The following is a 13,358-nucleotide window of genomic DNA, read 5'->3' as shown; positions in this document are numbered from 1 at the left end:
TTCAGTAAAGAATTGAGGTGACCCCCAGATTGGATAATAGATCAGCGGCAGCAGGGATATGCTAGAGTGAAAGATCCCTGAGGGGAGGGACTGGGTATACCAACTCTACTGTACTCTCCCGAGTTCTTAGTGCAGTGCACATGGTAGATGCTTAGTAAATATCATTGATTGATTGATCGATTACTTCTAAGGCCTAAAAGAAATTGGGCAGCAGGTCCAAACGAACTCTTTAGTATTATCTGCCTCTCCTTTGTACACTTTGTTTTTAAAGGAATATCTGGGGAGAGTTTCGAGTATGTTTGTGTGTAGACCGATCCTTGCGTATGCGGAATCTAGTGCTATGAAGAGCAGGAAAAGGGATGGGAATATCTAGGAGGGGAAGAGGTATTGCTAATAAGTGTGAGCAAAGCCAATGCCAACCTTGTAGGCCGAAAAACTTGCAAAAACACATGTGGGTCTGTTGGAAGTAACAGCAGGAGGTCTAAACTGTGAGGAGAAAAGGAGATGTTCCTGTCAGTTTAGGGTACGCTGTTTAAATCCTGCTACAGTTTTTCTTCAGGGGAAAAATTTGTATCATTTTTGTGACTCCTGTCATTTAAATTTGACTCCCATTCAAGTATTTCTGAAGTACTTGTCAATATAATGCCTAAACGAAACCTTAGAAACCATGTTTTGCTTTCGACCCTGAGTTACTGCTTGACAATTGAGTGGCATTTCTCTGGAAAGTGTCTAAGAATATGGCTTTCAGAATCTTGGATCTGGGGTTGATGGAGGGCTTGGAAAAGGTGGCAGGAGTTGCATCTTTTCCTAACGTTAGAGCTAAATAACAGAATTTCAGGTCACAGAGCTCACATTTCCTCTTATATGCAGCCGCGTGTGACCTTGCAATGGGCCATTGCTGAATTCATCGTGGTTTCACAGGGGACATGGTGGAGAGACATTTGTTGATTTTATAGAGCATAATCAGCCTCTCGGAACATCCTGGGGATTGGGTGGCCTTTTTGCTTGGAAATGCTGTTAATCACCCGAACCCATGAGAAGCCGTGTGGGATTATGCAACAGCTGTAGAATTAATATAACCAAACACTGTGAGTGCATTATTAACAGCATGTTCTCTCAGGATAATGGCATTGATTCTGTGTCAGTGCTGATTGCTATTAGACGAAGAACTCTGCAATTTCCTGTTTTACCCTTCTTTTGTGCCAAACAAGAGTTTTAGCTTTTATACATTCGTCTTTACATAATTTCCTTCGAACAATTCTCTGCCTCCCTTGTGAAAATGCAAACTGTTTTTGTTATATTAGTCTGATTAAGGAAAACAGTAGAAATAGATTAAATTACTGAGCGAAAGAACAATAGTCAGAGACTAGGAATCATAATAATGGAGAGAGAAAGTGTTGGTTTGGAGGGGGAAAAGGGATGGATATTTTTAAGTTCTTTTTGAATGCAAGGAGACTTCTGAAAATTCCCCACCTACTCCATATAGGTGCCGACACCATGAGGGCAACTCACTCATCCCAAGCCTTCGACAAGACCTGAGGAGGGTTGGAAAGACAACCTTTCCTTCACCCCAAATTGAGTCTTTTGTACCTGTTAGTTCTTGCCTGCACCTCCCAAGCCCCACCCGGCTTTTTCTTCCCCTATTTGCCCCTGCCCTCAAAGTCTTCTTGGGCGGGGAAGTGCCAAGCCGACTCTTTTGTATTGTACTCTCCTTAAGGGCTCAGTACGGTGCTCTGCACCCAGTAAGCCCTCAATAAATACCATTGATCACGATGATGATGATGATGATGATGATGACAATAAAAAGCCGATACCTTACAGTTATAGCCCTAGAGGCACTATGAACCGGAAACGACTCGGTGGCATTTCATAATACCTCACAGTTCTCTTCGCTTTGTGGTTGCTCACTTCGGGAGGGACTGGCTGTGGAAAGGGGTCCTTTATCATTTTTTAACCGGAAGAATCAAAGAGCCAAACCTGTTGTGGCATGCTACTGTGTGTGGCATGTCCAGTGGTGGCACAGGACGGTGCTGAGCAAAGCAGCCATATGGGCAAAGAGCTGGAGGTGCTCCACTTAGAGAAGCAGCATGGCTCAGTGGAAAGAGCACGGACTTTGGAGTCAGAGGTCATGGGTTCGCATCCTGGCTCTGCCACTTGTCAGCTGTGTGACTTTGGGCAAGTCACTTAACTTCAGTGGGCCTCAGTTACCTCATCTGTAAAATGGGGATGAAGACTGTGAGCCCCCTGTGGGACAACCTGATCACCTTGTATACCCCCAGCTCTTAGAAGAGTGCCTTGCATGTAGCAAGTGCTTAATAAGTGCCATTATTATTATTATTATTATTCTTAGCTAGTGCCACAACCCCTACCTAATTTCTCCCCATCTCCTCTCTCCAAGACACTGTCTCTACCTCTGAGTCAATCTAAGGGGCTGGGAGAGCTGCCCCAGCCTGTTTAGGGGAGGCAGGCAGTTGCAATAAATGGAAGCATGACTGGAATGGCCAGTCTTGATTCCCCTGTTAACATGTTCTGGAGCAAGAGACCTCACCTCCGCGTCAAACAGAAACTCCTTTCCGTCGGCTTTAAAGCAGTCAAACACCTTGTCCCTTCCTACCTCGCCTCACTGCTCTCCTACCGCAACCCAACCCGCTCGCTTCGCTCCTCTAATAACAACTGAACCTCGACCTCGTCCGTCTCGCCGCCGACTTCTTGTCCATGTCCTGCCTCTGGCCTGGAACGCCCTCCCCCTTCATATCTGACGGACAATTAGTCTCCCCCCACTTCAAAGCCTTACTGAAGGCACATCTCCTCCAAGCGGCCTTCCCTGACTGAACCCTTATTTCCTCTTCTCTCACTCCCTTCTGCATCACCCTTAGCACTTGGATTTACTCCCTTTATTCACCCCCCTCTCAGCCCCACGGCACTTATGTACATATCCGTAATTTATTTATTTATATTAATGTCCGCCTCCCCTCTAAACTGTTAGGTTGTTGTGGACAGGGAACGTATCTACTGACTCTGTTATATTGTAGTCTCCCAAATGCTTAGTACAGTGCTATGCACACGGGAAGCACTCAATAAATACGACTGATTGATTGAATGATGGATCTTCTCAGGTACTTACCCCGGCTTTCCGGATGGACTGCTCCAAAGCCTAGCGGGCTTGGGCATTTGGATATATTTTGTCAGGCAGCAACTGGGAGCCGGGGGCGGGCAAGTTGGGAAAAATTGCTCTGGCCCACAGAGGGCTTGGAGTAGCAGGGAATGTGAATCAATTAATCAGAGGTGTTTGTTGAGTGCTTACTGATCCTCTAAACTGTAAGCTTCTGTGGGCAGGAATCCTCTAGATTGTAAACTCGTTATGGGCAGGGAACGTGCCTGCTAATTCTGCTGTATTATACTCTCTCCAGTGCTTAATACAGTGCTCTGCACACAGTCAGCACGCAATGCACCAGAGTACAATACACCAGAATCGGTAGACACATCAGGGGTGCCAGCCTGCCAGAAGCCCAGAAATAGCCAGTTCTGGCCCAATGGAGGGGAAAAGTTTTGAACTAGAGGGAAAAAGGGTTCTGATAGGCATCTGGGCAGCCATCAGGATGAGCAAGGACAGAGCAGACAAATGCTGGTTTCCTAGTGGGCGATTCAAACCCTGCTCTAGGATTTTTCTCGGTATCCACGCTAATAGATTTCATCGTAGAAGCAGGTGTGCGCTGCCACTTTTCCTCACTGGAAAATGTCTGACAACCAAAAAGTCAAGCACAAAAGAGAACGTAAGAAACAAATACCGGGAATTACCCCTCATTCTGGACCCTTACTCCCCACCGCCCTAAAACACGCCTTTCCCTCTCTCTCTCATTTCCAAGGTGATCTTGGATGTCGGCTGTGGATCGGGAATTCTGTCCTTTTTTGCCGTGCAGGCCGGAGCAAGGAAAGTCTACGCTGTTGAAGCCAGTGCCGTGGCCCAATACGCTGAGGTAAAAGCATTGGCTCTTTCATATATGAAAGCTTGTTTTAACAGGGAATTCAAGCGATGCTTTTCTCATTATTTAATTTCCTTCCCCCTCAACCCTCCAAAGATGATGAACTTGATTACATTTGCGTTTTCCTTCCTTCAATTTGATTTCAGAACTTTGGCAATAGTAAGTAATTGAGTGATCTTCAAAGTCATCCTGTTTTGGCAAGCCAGAAATTACCTGGAAGTAAATAATACTTGTTCATGCTTTGAGGTGCTCGACAGATTTCAGTGTTCGGGATTGGTTGAGGGGGCTCTACATTTTCAGTATGGTATTAGCGCTACTGGCTGGATAATAAATAAAATAATAAACCCAAGTGAAGCCGAGGATACTTGTGGATTTCAGAAGTAATTTGATAAATAAACCAAACAAGCTGCAAAGATTGACTGAAGTAAAGCCGGGCAACGTGCTTGTCACTCATCACCAGAGGAAGTGTATTTTAATTAGGGCCAGGCGACAGGTCATTGCAAGTGTGACTGTTGTCTTCTACAGTTTGTAGATACTTCTTCACTCCATAGAGAAACAGTATCTTAACCAAAGACAACTGGAGACTTTCAAAACTTGTCTCTATTTGTCCAACAATACCAACCCAGGTCTCCTGATTCCCAATCCCGTGCTTTTCCCACCAAACCACACTGCCTACCAGCTGAAAAGAAAGAAAGAATCGAAAGGTTCATGGAATCTGATGCAGGGAGGGGTCCAGAATCAGGAAAAGATTTGTCTTTCGATTGATTGGTGACTGGGTTCGATTTGATGCTCTTGGCCCTTATCCTGGTACAACTTTGGTATCTTCTATAATTTCATTCAATACTTAATACCTGTGAAGTATTACCTAATATATGAACTCTCAACGGTATTAAATTACTTTTTACCAATCAGCCACTGGTATTTATGGAGTGCTTGCTGTGTGTGGGGCGCTGGACTGAGTGCTTGGGAGAGTGCGGTACGGTGGAGTTGGTAGACGTGATCCCTGCCCTCAGGGACCGTGCGGTCTATAGGAGGAGACAGACATTAAAATATTTTGGATAGCGGAAATGCAGAGTGTAAGGATATGTAAGTAAGAGCTGTGGGTCTGGGGTAAGTATCCAAGTGCTTAGCGAGAAGCAGTGTGGCTTAGTGGAGAGAGCACGGGCTTGGGAGTCAGAGGTCATGGGTTCTAATCCCGGCTTCAACACTTATCAGCTGCGTGACTTTGGGCAAGTCACTTAACTTCTCTGCGCCTCAGGTACCTCATCTGTAAAATGGGGATTAAGACTGTGAGCCCCAAGTGGGACAACCTGATTACCCTTATCTACCCCAGCACTCAGAACAGTGCTTGGCATGTAGTAAGCGCTTACCAAATACCATCATCATCATCATTATTATTATTATTATTGTTGTTAGTGGGTGCAGACCCAACGGTGAGGCAGGAGTGAGGATGAATAGGGTGGGGAGATGAGGGGCTAGTCAAGGAAGGCTTGCTCGGGGGTTATGTGATTAGTAACTAGTTAATTCATAACTAGTTAAGCCTCACGTGGGATGGAATCTGACTTTCCTCACATTCTTTCTCTCTCTCACATTCCCTTCTTTCTTTCTCCATCCGTATGTTGATCCTTGGGGACTTCAGTGTCCCTGTGGATGTCTCTTCCACTTCTCACTTTCTCTCACTCCTCAACTCCACCTTACCTCACTACTCCTGCTCCACCACCCCTTGACCATTCACCAGCTTGGACGGGCTCAATGGAAAGAGCCCGGGCTTGGGAGTCAGAGGTCATGGGTTCAAGTTCCGGCTCCGCCAATTGGCAGCTGTGTGACCTTGGGCAAGTCACTTAACTTCTCTGGGCCTCAGTTACCTCATCTGTAAAATGGGGATGAAGACCATGAGCCCCACGTGGGCTCACCTTGTATCCTCCCCAGCGCTGAGAACAGTGCTTTGCACATAGTAAGCGCTTAACAAATGCCATCATTATTATTATCATCATCTCTAGTCACTGTGCAATCTGCATCCTCACCGACTCTGAAATTCCTCTATTAGACCGCAACCTCCTCACCTGCCTTCTCTCCCTCACACCCCCTCCCCACAAATCTGTCCTGTTCTTCCCCCGAAACCGCCTATCTTTTGAGCCCCTCCAATTTTCTCAAGGCTCAGAAGCAGCATAGTCTAGTGGGTAGAACTCAGGCCTGGAAATCAGAAGAATCTGTGGATGCTAATCGCGGCTCCGCCACTTGTCTGCTGTGTGACCTTGGGCAAGTCACTTAACTTCTCTGTGCCTCAGTTACCTCATCTGTAAAGTGAGGATTAAGACTGTGAGTCCCTTGTGGGACATAGGCTTGTATCTATTCCAGCACTTAGTACAGTGCCTGCCACATAGTAAGTGCTTTAACAGATGCCATAAAAAAAAAAACTAGCCAGTTTGTGGAGGATAAGCAAGGCAGATGGTTGCCTGCTTGGTGGTTTTTCCATGTGACACCCAAAATTCAAACAGCAGAGAGGGAGTATCGCAAGTTTCCAGGGAGAGAGCCCCTTGGAGCGAGTGATTTACCTTCTACTTCATTTACCCACCACTGCCATACTCCCTATTCTAACCAGTGTGAAAGGGGAAAGCCTGTAGCAATAACCAGAGAACATCACCAGGTTATGTAAAAAGAATTCTTTCTGGGACATTATGTGAACCATCCACCTCACACGTATTTCAGTGACCTGAGGCCCCGAGCTCGAGGTAGGAAAGGTATTTTTTAAGTGCTTACTATGTGCCAGGCACTGTGCTAAGCATTGGGATAGATGCAAGGTAATCAGATCAGATTCGTTCCCTGGCCCATAGGAGGTTCCTAGTCTAAGAGGTAGTCCAAAGATGAGAAAACTGAAACCCAGGGGGATTCAGCGACTTACCCATGGTCACACAGTCAGCCAGTGGCTGAGATGCAATTATAAACCACGTCTCCTGGCCTCTCCTGAAAAAAAATGTGCTTTTCCCACTAGGCCAAGTAGAGAAACAGTTTTCAAGTGGGAAAGATAGCTGGTCTTATGACTCATCAATTAGCTGTTTGAAGCCCTTCAGGCAACACATAATGAGTTGGGAGGTTTTGGTTTGATGGGACCCTCACCACCTGGAAGCCAGTTTGACTCCACTTGCTCCTGGCAAGGAATATGAGCGGAAAGTTTGCACTGTGCTGAGCAGCTAGAATTTATCTGTGCCCCTTCCCTTCTCTCCATCCTTCCCCCACAACGTGGTGGATCCAGACTAATAGAGGATGAGAGGAGCAGCTTGTCACAGAGGGATTTTTGTAGTCGTCTTCTAGAGCTGGAGTATTTGAAGCGACTCTGTTGGCCTTTAATGAACCAGGTGCTTCCCAAATGCCCAGAGCAAGTGGTTTACATGGGTGAAAGAAGCAGAAGAAGCAGAGGGAAGCTTTCTGACAACTAGGGTCTCCAAAACGATTTCTATGTTTTCCAGAGCAGGGCCTGTCCGTGCCATCAACTGAAGCCTCAAAAAAGTATTTCTATCAGTTTGTAAAGTGAGTTTGCTAAGCTATGCAAATATGCCCTCATGTTCTAAGACTAACAGATTTCAAATACATTCTGGCTCGGCACTTGATTTCATCCAGCGCTTAGAACAGTGCTCTGCACATAGTAAGCACTTAATAAATGCCATTTTATATATATATATATATATATATATATATATATATATATATATATCCATGAGAACCATTCTCTGTGAGGCACACTTTGAGTATCTTCACTGCATGCACTGCTTGAGTTCATTTGGCCTGGTGACAAGGTGACTGGACATCTCAGTTTAGACAGGACAGTCCCCACATTTCAGGGTATGTGCTGCTTCCCATTTTAGGTACTTTGGGACACATGCGTGTCCTGAAAAACCTTAGGCAAAAAAACAAAACAAGCACCCAAAAACCAAGAGGGGTCACATAAGTGAGATCTTAGTACCCAATCCTCCTGCTCCCTATTGAAGGGGGAAGGAAGAGTGGGAAAGGGGAAGAAGAAGGGAGGGAGGGGAGGCTTGGAAGCCTCTATTCTGTGGGCCCCCCCTGTCATCACCAGGAGAGTCTGGTCAACAGAGCTATTGCCTCCACTGGCCCTGCTTTGTTCAGGGTGGTGAGGACTTTGCCCCTGATGAAGTGTAGCGGGCAGTAGTAATGCATACTGTTCCAGCTGTGGCAACAGCACATCCTTCATCAGCCAGAACACAGTGATGGGTCGAGCACTGCCCAAACCGTCAGAGCAGGAGGGACTCCCAAAGCACCTGTCCCTTGTCTTTACTTCTTCCTCATCTCTTCCTCCCCCTTTTTCCTTCCCGTTCCCTTCTACTTTCTCCCCTCTCTGTTTTTTTTCTTGCCCCTTCCCCCCCCACTCTGTCCTTTGGTCCCACTTAAGATCTCTGGTCAGCACAGTCTACCTCCCTCTCTTTGTTTCCTCCATCCCCTCTTCTTCATCCCTTCCTTTCTCTGCTCACATTTCCTCCAAGAGGCCTTCCTCAACTAAGCCCTCATTTCCCCTACTCCCTCTCCTTTATTGCTTATGCGCTTGGATCTGTCCCCTTTTAAACACTTGGTATTTACCCCTATGTACATATTGGTAATATATTTTAATGCCTGTCTCCCCGTCTAGACTGTTAGCTCCTCATGGGCAGGGAACCTGTCTACCAACCCTGTTGTATTCTCCCAAGCGCTTAGTATAGTGCTCTGCACATAGTAAGTGTTGGATAAATACCACAGATTGATTGTTCTCTTTCCTCGTCTCTGACTTTTTCTCTTTTCCCTTGCTTTTTTTGTCTGACCCTTTCTCTCTTTGTGTTTTCCCTTCACTCTTTCTTCCTAGGTATTTTCTTCTCTCTGCCCCATCTCCCTCTGGCTCTCTAATTTTCTGTTTTTCTTAGGCTTGTGACCCCCCCCCATCCCTGCCCCAGTTTGAGTTTCAAAAACTCTGAGGGCCTGCCTCGTGATAGGAGTGGCACAGCTAGGAAGGAAAGGCTTTGACACTGGTAAATGTGGGCCAGTGCAGATTTTAGATTGGTGAAATGTTAGCTGATCCGAAAGTATTTCGAATCTACAGCATTGCAGATGAAATTAAAGCAACAGAGGTGAGCTGTAGTCACAATCCTTCCTGTGTCACTTCACTTCTCTGTGCCTCAGTTCTGTCATCTGTAAAATGGGGATTGAGACCGTGAGCCCCACGTGGGACTGTCCCCAATCCGATTAGCTTCTCTCTACCCCAGTGCTTAGTACAGTGCCTGGCACATAGTAAGCACTGAACAAATACCACAATTATTATTATTATGATTATCATTTTTATTGTTAATCCTAGGGTTCTTACTAGGTGTTTAGTCACTCTGCACTGAGTGATTCTCTTGGAACAAGCAACATAAACCTATGATTTCTTCTGCTTCCATCAAATGTAACTTGGTGCTATTTGGGTGTAGCACAGTGAGAGTAATAGTGCAGAAATCTTTTTCTGCTGAGATTAGACGATAGCACTTCAGAGTTCCTCACACTGTCTCTTTAAGCACCCAGTTAGCACCAGTGTAGACAGGCTATTAAGGCTGGCTGGACTGTTAGTCTGACCCAGGAATGGTATTTCTCAGTATGTGCTGTGGTGTGCTTCTTTAACCGTTTCATTGTTTTATAAATGAATGTTTCATTTTTGACATTTAGCATTTCCCCAGAGGCTTCATTAAATTATTCCAAAAGTTAACTTGCCTCGAGAAAGAAAATGAGCAAATTTAACCAGCATCCTTTGTCCTCTGATTTGAATAATCTTTTCCCTGATGCTGTTGATCCTTTACTTAAATTAATCGGAATCTCACTGAATCACAATGAGTTTATTATCAGTTTCTGCTGTTCCTCTGTTAGCATTGCCTCTAAACTGAAAACATCGACCTTGTTAACAGCTTTAACCTCTGACCCTTTGGGGCACCTTTACAGTACACCATAGCAAGTTCTTTCCAAGCTCAAAAAGCACTGTGCCATGAGTCTCCTCTAGATTTAGAAATACAGTGTTTATACCTGCATCATGTACCTCAGTAGAAGTAAAATGGCAGCATTTTGCTTACAATTCAAAAAGAAAAGACTTTCGCACCCGATCAGTCAATATTATGGCCTTCTTGATGGTCTAGGCACTTACCCTATCCCACCTGGTCTCTCTATTGACTTCCCAGCCTCCATTCTCTCCCCTATCTAGTCCATATCCTTCCCATCCTTCCCATCCAGTCGATCCTTCCCATAGGGGAAGCAGCGTGGCTCAGTGGAAAGAGCCCGGGCTTTGGAGTCAGAGGTCATGGGTTCAAATCCCGGCTCTGCCAATTGTCAGCTGTGTGACTTTGGGCAAGTCACTTCACTTCTCTGTGCCTCAGTTCCCTCATCTGTAAAATGGGGATGAAGACTGTGAGCCCCCCTTGGGACAACCTGATCACCTTGTAACCTCCCCAGCGCTTAGAACAGTGCTTTGCAAATAGTAAGCGCTTAATAAATGCCATCATTATTATATCCTTCACTCTGCTGCCTGGATCATTTTTTTTTCATGGTATTTAAGTGCACTGATCTAAGCTTTGGGGTAGATACAGATTTATCAGTTTGGACATGGTCCCTCTCCCACATGGGACTCACAGTTTAAGGAGGGAGGAGGATTAATCCCCATTTTACCGATGAGGTATCTGAAGCACAGAGAAGGTAAGTGACTTGCCTGTGGTCACACAGCAAGCCATCGCCAAAGCCAGGATTAGAATCCAGGTCTTTTGACTCCCGAGCCCATACTCTTTCTACTAGGCCATGCTGCTTCTCCAGTGTGGTTCTCCAGAAGCTTTTTTTCTTAAAGGTTGTTCCGTGCACCTCTCCACACTCCTCAGAAGTCTCCAATAATTACCCATTTCCCTCTCATCAAACAGAAACTCCAGCTTTATCCTGCTCAATCAAATCTCCCCCCTCTACTTATCCACTCTCTTCTGACACTACACCCCAGCTCACCCCCTTAATTCCTCTCAAGCTAAGCTACTCACCATGCCTCGTTCTGATCTCTCTCGCCTCCAACTTCTTGTTCACACCCTTCCCCAGATCTGAAAGTCCTTCCCTCTTCTAATTAGTCAGACCACAGCTCTCCCCATCTTCGAAACCATTCGGAATTCACATCTCCTTCCTGAAGCCTTCCCTTTTCCCCAGTTGAAATCCCCCCATCTGTCATTTTAGCACTCCTGCACCAACTTATGTACTTATGTACCCATAACCACTCATATTACTGCTATACCTAGCCTACTCTTTAAACACTAACTCATATGCATACCCACTTCTTGCTCTTCTTTGTCATTTCAGTAACTGTCTCCCACACTAGAACAAACTCCCTCCACTAGACTCTGGTGTTGTTCTTATTTATAAGGAGATCCAACATATAATAATAATAATAATGGTATTCGTTAGGCACTTACTATGTTTCAAGCACGGTTCTAAGCACTGGGGTAGATACAAGGTAATCAGGTTGTCCCATGTGGGGCTCACGGTCTTAAACCCCATTCTACAGAAGAGGTAACTGAGGCACGGAGAAGTGAAGTGACTTGCCCAAAGTCACACAGCTGATAAGTGGTGGAGCCGGGATTAGAACCCACGACCCAAGCCCGTGCTCTTTCCACTAAGCCACGCTGCTTCTCCAACATATATCACAGCAAGAAATATTCCAATCACATAAAGATGAAAATGTCATCCTTGCAAAGTCAAACATAGTGGACTCACGGTTCCTCACATGCTTCTCCAATATCCCTAATTTCCTTATGTGACTTCTGTCATTGAACTCTGTCCCATGTGGGAGCTCACAACTGATCTTATCCTTATTTTACAGATGAGGAAACTGCAGCCCAGAGAGGTTGTGTCTTGCTGAACATCACACAAGCAGGCCAGTGGCATGGGTGGTGTTCCCGTTCAGGCCTTCTAACTTCAAGTTCCAAGCTCTTTCCACTAGGCAACACTGGGCAAAACCCCTAATGCACGAAGAACAAGTGTGGTGTAGTAGAAAAAGCATGGGCCTCAGAGTCACGGGAGCTGGGTTCTAATCCCAGCTGCGCTGCTTGTCTGCTGTGTGACCTTGGGCAAGTCACTTAATTTATCCGTGCCTCCGTTTCCTCATCTGTAAAATGGGGATGAAATACCTCTTCTCTCTCCTACTTAAGACTCTGAGCTCCATGCGGGACCTGATTATCTTGTATCTACCCCATCGCTTAGTACAATGCTTGGCAAATAGCAAACACAAATACCCCATTTATTATTATTATTATTGTTAAGCACACCTCACATTTGGAGGTGTACATACATGCACATACACACAAATTCATTCATTCGTTCAATCATATTTATTGAGCGCTTACTGTGTGCAGAGCACTGTACTAAGCGCTTGGGAAGTACAAGTTGGCAACATATAGGGACGGTCCCTACCCAACAACGGGCTCACAGTCTAGAAGGGGGAGACAGACAACAAAACAAAACAAATATATACATTGTGCATACCAAATTAGATGCATGGATGTGTTCAAAACAAAAATGAAGGAAAAAGCACTCTGCCAATTCCCTAAATTTCCCAAGGTGTTGTTTTTTTTTAAAAAAAATTACCTGAGTGCTTTGCTGCATCAAAATCAGAACTACTTCTATTTGTTCTGCTTCTGGATAACACCTTTTTTTTCCCTTTGGGTTCTCTCCGTGTTAATGCCTTGTGAAGCAGCTGCCCAGATGATTTGGTTGTCTCCTTGGAGATGGTAGTATTGGGCTATAGGATGCAGGAAGAATTTTGAATAATTTTTTTTTCCTGAAAAAGTAAAGTTTATAATCCAATACAGTAAGTAATGTGTGTTGTGGTAGAGCAATTAATAACATCTTGGATTTATTTCAACTGCTGGAATCTCAATAAGCCATCCCATCCAACCCTCTGTCTCTGGGCAGGTGAATGACTAAACCATTCAGGGAAGATGATTTTCTGTTACGTTTTTAACTATCTCAGTTGAAGGGGACTCCACAGCATTCTTTAGAAGTTCATTTCTCTAGTTTCTCAACCTGGGAGTCAGAAATCTCTTCCTTCTGTCCAACCAACATCTACTTTTGTAATTTAATCCTCTCTCCTCAGGTTTGGATCTCTTTGAACATGGGGAGCAACCAGCCAGAATATAGTTGAAGATGATGTCTTCTCATTCTCTCCTCCAAGCAAATCACCCCGATTCAATTTACCTTTCTTCATAAGATCCGATTTCCATCCCTTTAATCACCATCATCTTCCCACTCTCTGAGGCCCAGAACCTTGACATTATCCCTGACTCCTCTTAAACTCTTAACCTTTATATTCAGTGTGGTGCCAAATTTTGGCAGTATTTTCTC

The 13,358-nt window shown here is 45.1% G+C and overlaps 1 protein-coding gene across 1 annotated transcript in view; it reads left to right on the top strand.

Moving 5' to 3' along the window:
* LOC119947862 (histone-arginine methyltransferase CARM1-like) overlaps nt 1–13,358 on the top strand; it is a 106,229-nt gene that overhangs the window by 50,476 nt on the left and 42,395 nt on the right. The window contains exon 9 of the mRNA XM_038769515.1: nt 3,867–3,977. Within this exon, the coding sequence (XP_038625443.1) occupies nt 3,867–3,977 (111 nt within the window). The remainder of the gene's footprint in view (nt 1–3,866; nt 3,978–13,358) is intronic.

This window comes from Tachyglossus aculeatus, chromosome X4 (assembly GCF_015852505.1).
Source record: "Tachyglossus aculeatus isolate mTacAcu1 chromosome X4, mTacAcu1.pri, whole genome shotgun sequence".
Taxonomy (NCBI): Eukaryota; Metazoa; Chordata; class Mammalia; order Monotremata; family Tachyglossidae; genus Tachyglossus; species Tachyglossus aculeatus.
Note: the sequence above shows the minus strand (reverse complement) of the source record. Positions and strands in the feature narration are given on the sequence as shown.